Raw genomic sequence first — 9,305 nt, 5'->3', positions numbered from 1 at the left:
GTCAGCTCATTACTATTATTATTATTATTGTTGTTGTTGTTGTTATTATTATTATTATTATCATCATGGGAACCACTGGAGCCCGCAGATGCAATAATACTTCTGTTAATTTGGGCCCGCAAAGCATCAGCTGTTATGTAGCCCCGAGAAAGAATAAACAACCCTCGACGAGAGCGTGAAAGTGATGATATAACCTCGTGAAAGACGAATGTACACCTATTATGTGAATGTGCAGCGTTTGTGGAAAAGAACCCCCGGTCTAGCCGGGCGGTGAACCCGTTGTTGCTCCTTTGCAGCCCCCTGTGAGCCCCGCTAGAGCTACCCGGAAATATTACAAGGGCCGGAAAGGACCAATGTTAAGAGAGCACACGTCACTCACTTTTACCCAAAAATATTACTGCCGACCACCCAAATTTCTGCCGGTCGTCGAGGTATTTCCCCAGAACTTCTCAGGCCAACGCGAGCGGCCGAAATCGAATGGAAGGAGAGCGACGGGGAGATCCATCGGCGTCGATTTCTGCGAGGAACAGCGTAAGCTTTCGCCAAAGTCAGCATCAGTGAAAATGGCTCTGGCTAACGACTGGAAAACAGCACGCAGAAATGGAAGCGGATGATAGCTAGCTAGGCGGTTAGGGGAAGGCGTGACAGGCCTCATCCATCTGCAACTGTGCTCTGCAACTGGATGTGCGGGTAAACATTTACCGAATATAGGTTACGAGGGTGTGCGAGCTAACGCTAGCACATGTACTCCCCGGTAGTCTGTGTGCTTATTATTCTAATTTGCTTTAGATGCGGGGCTAATGTTAGCTTGAGCGGTTTTGTAGGTTTCCAACATTACGTGTGTGGCGGCGGCGCCGAACAGCGAAGTGCGCCGAGCTAGGTGGAAATAAAATAGTTACGGCGGTCATTTTAAATTAAGTGAAATTAGTACAAGTGCGTCCAATGTTCAATTCTTTTCTTTTTAAGATGCAACCTAGCCTGGATGCTCCCTTAAGTGCGCCCGTTATCACTTGCGCCTCTGAGGTTCCGCTAATGTTTACATTGTGCAGCGAGTATGGTATTTGAGGATTCCTGTTCTTCTTCGCAGGACTAGAGATTTACACTAAAATGAGAGTCGGTCAAGGATGCGATAGATTACTTCCCTCGTCTGCCAGGGGAGCTCACTCCCCGCTGGATTCGTCGCATCGATCGGAGGAAACGGTAAGATTTTATGAGGTGAGCAAAACAAGACACAAAGTGGGCGAATCTTTTGTCGCCAATGTACTTTGAACATAATCCCGAAGTGCTCACTCCAAAAAACAAAAGAAAATTGGCTTAAAAAAATTTGCATTCAAGTTCCCGTAAATTGTAATGTCTATCTTCTCCTCGTTTCAGACCTTAGAAAAGTATGCAGGCGGTCATGTGTACCTTTGTAGAATTCATACATCATCATTTTGCACAGTAATTGCAAGTACATCTGTTCAGTCTCTCAGTCACACTTGAACACACCGCTATAAATGCGTGTGGTCAAATTCAGTGTTCTGGAAGAATTCTACTGTAGAAGTCAAACAGACTAATTATACATTTATATTAAATGTAATGCACTGGATACTTTTGTAAACTTAGCATGTTTGGTGAGCCAAGTGTTCAATGGGGATCCCCCCCCAATATTAAAAAAAATTGTGTTTTGTAATTCCTTCCTGTAATGAGTAATGAAGATGTGATAACAACAGTCAATCTTAGCTTGAAAATAATGTTTCTGCCGTAACATGAATAGGATTTTTTAAAAATGTGTTTTTGGGTAAGTCAATGAGAATATTTAATTTCTGGAAAATAGTTAAAGGAAACAGTATACAGCAAAAGGCTGATGACAATCTTAAATTAATGTTCATATAAGAATTCAGACAATTTGGTTTAGCGGACATTTCCAATTTTTTCCCCCCATTATGTTTCCTCAGTTGAAAAGTGTGATGACTAAATCATTGTAATACCAAATAGTGTTTCAAAATCTGTAATTCTCTTTAAGGTCTGCCATTGAAAATGGCAAAGTATTTGTCCATTTAGATGAACCTAAATGGATTGGGTGCATTTTCAAAGCTTGATTTGTCAAGGTACAGTAAAGGCCAAAATACACGGGGCATTGACACAGTGAGATCTCCAACACATCTGCTATTCTGACATTGGTCATCTCTATTTTTACGTGGCTGTTTTAAAATATCTTACATCAGGGCTAATAAGAAATTAGATATATGCGTGTATATATGTGTGTGTGTGTGTGTGTGTGTGTGTGTGTGTGTGTGTGTGTGTGTGTGTGTGTGTGTGTGTGTGTATATGTATATATATATATATATATATATATATATATATATATATATATATATATATGTGTGTATATATATATATATATATATATATATATATACATATATATATATATGTATATGAGATCATCTGAAATAAATATTTAATTGTAATCAGACCAAATAATGCAGCAGATTGTGAATATATTTGTTAATTGCTTTTTAGTAATAAAAAAAAAGCTCATTAATGCAAGAAATGTGAATGCCTTGTCTATTTCAAAAACTGTGCTTCCTCAAAGTTTCTGTTTTGATTCTTTTCTGGAAAAATAGCTCACACACATAATCAGTCTAATAGAGTTTATGTTGTTGTTGATACTTCCTTAGCCTCCCACATTGTATGTCCTTTACCATGCCCCATGTATTTCAGCAACTTGTAACATTCAGAGTTTTATTCCTGTTCCTGTCTATGACTTTCATACTTCTGTGAATTGTGTTTTTTCAGCTGTAGGAACTTCTTGGCTGAACAAGGATGTGGAATCTTTCTTAGATGAACAAAAACGCAACGCATTAACTTGCAGAGGAAACAAGAAGTTGTTTGAACTGCCTCTTAAAACAATAATGATTAAAGCATTTTTTTTTTTTTTTTTTTTTTTTTACAGTTAGACGGAACTTGTTTTCCTATTAAAACCATTACCTTTTGATTACAAACACATCTTCCTGACTACTCCTCTCCTTTTGGAAGTAGAGTGTGGGCAGTGGATGACCAACAGCGAGTAGCATCACCAGAAGTAAACTGTCTGGAGAGACAAACTTTACATTTAAGACTTTTAAGCAAGTCTGGACAAATAGTATCCTAACCTCGCCCTTAGGGTCACTTTTGTTTTTCATCAGCCAGCCTTGGGATTATTGTTGCCGCTTCTAGCGCTGGAGGTTTGGCCCTGCAACCCCATGTGCCAGTGAGTGGGAAATGTTCCAATTTGGAAAATACAATCTGGACATTATAGAGATGTTAAGTGGGCATCAGGCCCACCAGTTCAAAGGCCTCGGTTTAGATCGACAACTACAGCATCAACAGCAAGTGCAGCTTCACCAGCATCAACTCCAGCACCAACAGCAGCAGCAGCAGGCTGAGACTTCTGGAGCGCTTCTGTCTGGACTTGGCTTGGGCCCCCTGCAAGGGTCAAGAGGTAACGCCTTTTCTGATTCTGCCTCCCTTTTTGCCAAGATGAGTGCCCCTCCTCCCCCACCTTTACAACAACAACCTCCCTCATCTCAGAGCTCTCGTTCAAAGTCAAGCAAGATGAGCAGCAGCAGCACAAGCCATTCTTCCAGCTACCCGCAGTTCCTGCGCTCTTTCCACCCGTCTGAGGCAGCACTAGCACAGGAGCAGTTGCACCCAGGTGTAGGCCGCTTTGAGCACTTTTCTGGGGGAAGTAGCAGTAGTGGGAGTGCTGGGGGATTAGGAGGATTAGTAACATCAGCACCTCCACCCCCTCCTCCTCTGCATCCTGCTCTCTCTGTGCCCCAGGCATCATCTGGTCCCTCCTCTTCCTCTCCTTCCCCTTCAACCTCTGTGGCCACCCCTAATAATCCTCCCAGCAGCAGTGCAGTCAGTTCATTGGGACACCAGTTGGTTGGGGCCCAGTCTGACGCTCGAAGTCTCCACCAACAGTTTAGTTGCATGTTAGCCGCTAATCAGTATTTTCTCTCTGGAGTACCTGCCAATGCTAGTCTAGAGCAATTTCTCGTTCAGCAGGGAACTCATAATCACTTAGGAATTGGTTTAGGTCAGACAGGTGGAGAACCTAGCACTAGTCTTGGTTCGCCGCCTGCTTTGCATTCTTCTCACTCGCACAGCCACTCCGCTCCTCAGCCACAGCAAGGAACACAGCAGCCTCCCCAACAGCAGCAACTTCCCACTCACACTCTTTCTCATCCTCATCCTCATTCTCACCCCCATCACCCACTCCACCCAGGCTCGCAGCCCTCGTCATTGGGTGGCTTTGACTTTCAGGGTATCCCAGTACTTTCGTCAAATCAGATAGCGTCTTTGATGCAGCAGGAAGCAGGTCTACCGCTTCCTTTGCCGCTTCATTTATCTTTAAGTAAGGATGATGGAAAAGGAGAAAACGGTGGTACTAGTAGTCGAAGGAAAAAGGCTATGGCTGGTTACTTGCCACAGAGGAAATCAGATAGTGTCGCTAACAACAGCAGCCACAGTGGTAATCCCAGCAGTACTAGTAATGGCGGAGGGCTAAGTCATGGCCAACCCCCTGCATTAATTGGGAGTGGGGTGGGCATATCAAACATGGGTGGAGACCCTTCATCCCTTCTCACCTCATCTTCATCCTCATCTGTAGTTTCTTCCTCCTCCTCTGCTCCTTCTTCCACTGCTGCCTCAGTACTGGTTTCTAATGATTCTCACCTATCTAAATCTGATAACCAAAGCGCAATGCATCCAAATCCTACGCCTTCTGATACAGAACCCGTTTATAGCTGTAAAGATTGTGGCAAAAGCTTCCCTCACCTTTCAAGCCTTCGTAGGCATATGCGCATGCATGAGCCAACAGCTGCAGGTACTAGCAATACTACCGCTACTGGTCCAAATCCTATTCATATTAAAACACAGTCAGATCCGAGCCTTCCCCATTCAACTCAAGAAACCCAGTCCTCATCCAACTCTTGTCCTAGCCCAGACAAAATATTTCATTGCCCTGATTGTGGCAAAGCCTTTAAGAAAAAAGGGCACCTCCTCCAACATGGTGTTTTACACTCTTCAGCCCGCCCATATGGCTGCTCCACCTGCTCTCGGGCTTTTAATCGTAGAGAGTCACTGACACGCCACGAGAAGATACATGAGGAAAAGCCATTCCGATGTCCTGCCTGTGGTCGTGCCTTCCGTGAGAGCACCTCTCTACTCAACCACGCAGCCTCAGGTACCTGCGGCAAGCCAGGTAGGGGACCCAAACAAAGGGGCGGCAAGACAGGAACTGATGGCGAGGACAGAGTTGGGGGAGGGGGTGAAGGAGGTAATGGAGGAAGGGGAACTTATCAAAGCAATAGAGAGGTTATTTATGGGAAAACTGAGGAAGAAGATGGTGTAATCATTGTTGGGGAAGGAGAGCCAAAATCAGGCATAGGATGTGACAGTATGTTTCAGACTGGAAGGGGAGGGAATTCAAATGACAGGGACAGAACAGATGGTAAATACCCTACTGACTACTCTCGGAATCGTTACACAGGCTACCACGATGACCACCGTTCTCAAGGTAATCCATCCCCGTGCTACTCTGGTGCCTCCCCCTGTGGAAGTGGGATGGCGGGCCCATCCCTGAGAAAGGCACCCCTGGCCCCGACCCTGCATCCACACTCACAGAGCCACAACCAGCACCACCATCCGCAGCAACAGCCCCACCTGCCACTTTCGTCTCTACTGGATGACTCAGAGGATGATGTTACAAGCTCAGTCAATAATGCAATCTCTGCTATCACAGCGGCTAGTAACAGCGGTAATAGAGGAGATGATAGGGGTGACATCATAGGAGGTCTGCTAGGTGGTCTTGGTTTAGGTCCTCTGGGCGCACCCTCAACAACATCTGGCATGGATAAGAGTTTTCGAGGTGTGGGGAGCCAGGAGGCAATGAGCAGCAACCCACAGAATCCTCCCGCTAAACCAAAACGCCCCCGTAAACCTAGAGCTAAGAAAGACCCCGCGTCTGGTGGACAACCCCCCAAACGTAGGCAGTACACCCCCAGAATGGGAACCAGCGGTCTCCCACGCACCCACCTCTGTAGTGTTTGCGGCAAGGGATTTGCACGTCGCGAGACCCTGAGAAGACACGACCGCATCCATACCGGCGAGAAGCCCCATCACTGCGCCGTTTGCGGAAAGTATTTTCGGGAGGCCTTTCACCTCAGCAAACATCAAACTGTCCACTCTGGAGAGAAGAATTACAAATGTAACATCTGTGGGAAGGAGTTTGGCTACTCCCAGAGCCTCAGGAGGCACAGCAAACTGCATCAGAAAGGGGAGCTCGAAGAGGTACCCACAACACCTGCTGCAGAGAACCTCAACAGCTTCAACCCAAACCCACAGTGTAGCGTGAGCCAAGACCGAGGCCAGAACCAGGCGCCAAGCACCTCCTCTTACTACTATCCCCAAGATGTCAAACCTCAAGACAGCAATCCACAACCTCAGCCTCTTCCACAGCCTCAGCCGCAGGCACCGCGACTCTATACCTGCGCTATATGTTGGAAGTCATTCCGCCATCACTTCCATCTGACTGCTCATCACCAGACCGTTCACGAAGCCGGGGGAGAAAAGCTCTTCTGCTGTGAGGTGTGTGGCAAAGCATTTGCCTACTCCAACAGCCTGACTCGACACAGGCAATCGCAGCACGGAATAACCCGTAACGAAGCTTCGAACCCGCAAGAAGGCAGCGGCAGGTCTGCAGACAACAGAGCCGGGGGCGATGTTAATCAGTCGACGTCAGAGAGTGAGGCTGCCACCAATGCCCTGCTGCAGATGGCTCCTGCCACGGAAGGTCACGGAGGCCAGAGTCTCAGCGTTGTTACACACAGCCACCAACAGGCACCCCCACACGCACCAACTGGTTACTCTTCCCTCTTTTACGACACAGCCCACTCTTCAGCCTCTACTGCTCCGTCTTACTCGCAACCCCTGCCTCCCAACTCGACCATCATGGCCCCCCAGCATCCGCATTCTCCGGCAGGGGTGAAAGGAGAGCACATATATCCGGCCGGATCCCGTAGCCGTACACTGCACACTACAGCCCCCTTCCAGCCCCTCACGGAACTGCCCTCCACTGAACATCACCACCTGCATCATCATCATCACCATCATCACCCCCACCATCATCCTCATCATCAGCCAGGTACCGTGTCCCACCAACACCCCGACTGCACCATTCAGCCATCACACGATGACGCGAGACGACACAAGAAGAAAAAAAAAAAGTCCAACAAGAGTGCAAATAAGTGGAAATACCAAGATTTAGTCAGATTTGATGGAAACAAAAGGAAGAGAAAAATAATTTGTTCAGTGAGAGGGCAGGTAAATAAAAAACGAGGCTCTCTTCGTTTGACTATTAGACGAGGAGGAGGATCAGGTGGTGGTGGGTACAAGCTGGTCAACACGGGGGGAATGAAGGTGCACATCCTGTCGTCTCTCAAAGTCCCCGTTAAGCGATTCGGCTGTCCGATATGCCCCAATTCTGTGTTTTCTCGTAAAGCTGGACTGCTGGTACACATGGCAGTAAAACACCCACACAAAGCCTCAACCACTCAGGAGCGATTAAAGTGCAGTGTATGTGGGAAACAGTCTCACAAGCCTTTGGCAGCCTTCATCCACCGAGCCTCCCATCGTGCCAGGGGGACTTTTTCATGCCGACGCTGCTCTTCTCGCTTCTGGAATGCAACGCTTCTCCACAGGCACAAGGTATCCTGCCGCCGCAGGGCTAAAGGACTGCAACGAGGGGAGGCAAATAGGCTGAAGTTTGCAGAGAGAACAAGAGAGCGACAGACCCAAGAGGGTCAAGGGGAGGCGCCGTACCCCCAGGGACCATACAGATACTGAGCAGTCTGGGTTCTAACAAGTGGCAAAAAAGGGGGCATATTCCAGTTTTGAAATGGAAAGACGAGATAAAGGGACTTGAAAGGCTTGCGTTGCCTTGTGAAGAATTTGCCTCATATTCTACTGACTATTAGAATGAGTGTGTTAACAACTACTGTAGAGCATCCTATAAAATATCATCATTAATTCTTCCAGATTGTATTGGAAGGTGTTTTTAAAGACGTGACTGTTTCCTTAGGTTTATTAACCCCTTAAGTGCATTGACACTATGCTTGGCTGACACTGTGCAGTTACTAGACGAATTTAGGTGGTATGACCTGCTAATGTATTTCCCTACAATAACTAGAATCCCCGCTACACCTCTTGCTGTATGATAAACGTCTCTGCTGTGTACTTTGTCTTGTTGTTGTTCACTTAGAGGCTCTGAGGATTTGTTTTTTTTGGGGTTTTTTTTTTATGTAAAGTGCATTTATTGGGAGTAGGGACACAGGGACAAAGATCTTTGTTGATAGTTTGTCAGTGCATGTTTGTTCTCTGGTCAAGTTTTTTGATGAGGTTGTGAAACCACTCCTACAATATGTGATGGTTTATTCAGTATATCCCCAAAAGTTTGTAGTGTTAAAGATGATTTTAAAGTTACTCTGTAGTCACTAGTGATTTAATCACATATAGATAAAATGTCAAAGTCTGGTTCTGGTAATTCTGGTAATTAGCATTACAAGGATCCCTCTCCTGCCAAAATGAAGAAAGCCTTGCTTAGATGTTACATCATTTATTTGAGATATTATTAGCTTTTATACCAAGGGATTGAAAACAGGTAAAACACGTGGACTGTAACAAGTTTATCTCATGTTTGTATGCTCTTTTTAGCAGTGATTATTTCTACAGTACTTCACAGTGTGTTTAAGACAAGGACCTATCATGTTAGAAGCAAATGTAATATTCCATGTATTTATGTGTGTAACCCAATCACTTTTCATGCCAATCTTAAACCTAACCCTTAATATCCTTTGCTATTTGCTGAGTTGCAATCATATGCTCAATGTCAACTTTTTTTTAGACAAAACAATAAGTTTGAAGTAAATCATGTCACGTTACTCACATGTGTAATGTCTATCCCCCGTCAAGCCTTGTTTTTTTTCTTCTCAAGAAAATGATAGTTTGAGTAGATTTCTATTACATTATTTACAGAGAAGTCGGTAGTTGATTATATTTCAGAAATGAATAAACCTTAAGTGTCATAATTTGATTTGATTTGATTTGATTTCTCTTTACATTGTACTCACACAGAAATAATGCAAAGTGCTTGTTAAATATAAGTAATTTAACCCGAGTCAGTATTATATTATATTTTTATTACGTTTGAGTAAAAGTCAATATTCCAATGTTGAATTGCACGTCGTTAGTCGTGTCTTCTTATAATTTTAGAACAT

The 9,305-nt window shown here is 45.1% G+C and overlaps 1 protein-coding gene across 10 annotated transcripts; it reads left to right on the top strand.

The window, feature by feature from the left end:
- The first annotated feature begins 289 nt into the window (after positions 1 to 289).
- LOC142898070 (uncharacterized) lies at positions 290 to 9,121 on the top strand. Of its 10 annotated transcripts, none has more exons than XM_076040830.1 (4): positions 291 to 531; positions 1,088 to 1,200; positions 2,782 to 5,215; positions 5,522 to 9,121. In XM_076040830.1, exons 3-4 carry the CDS (start codon positions 3,247 to 3,249, stop codon positions 7,873 to 7,875), a joined length of 4,323 nt encoding a protein of 1,440 aa, XP_075896945.1. In that variant the 5' UTR covers positions 291 to 531; positions 1,088 to 1,200; positions 2,782 to 3,246; the 3' UTR covers positions 7,876 to 9,121. The 10 variants fall into 10 exon arrangements, with proteins under 10 accessions (XP_075896938.1, XP_075896939.1, XP_075896941.1 ...); XM_076040829.1 differs by having other exon boundaries at positions 2,782 to 5,233; XM_076040831.1 differs by having other exon boundaries at positions 302 to 531; positions 2,782 to 3,466; positions 5,060 to 9,121.
- The last annotated feature ends 184 nt before the right edge of the window (positions 9,122 to 9,305 follow it).

Source organism: Nelusetta ayraudi, unplaced genomic scaffold, assembly GCF_046127955.1.
Source record: "Nelusetta ayraudi isolate G7.1 ecotype Tasmania unplaced genomic scaffold, CSIRO-AGI_Nayr_v1 ptg000063l, whole genome shotgun sequence".
Classification (NCBI taxonomy): domain Eukaryota; kingdom Metazoa; phylum Chordata; class Actinopteri; order Tetraodontiformes; family Monacanthidae; genus Nelusetta; species Nelusetta ayraudi.
The sequence above is the reverse complement of the archived record's forward strand: the minus strand, read 5'-3'. Positions and strand labels throughout refer to the sequence as shown.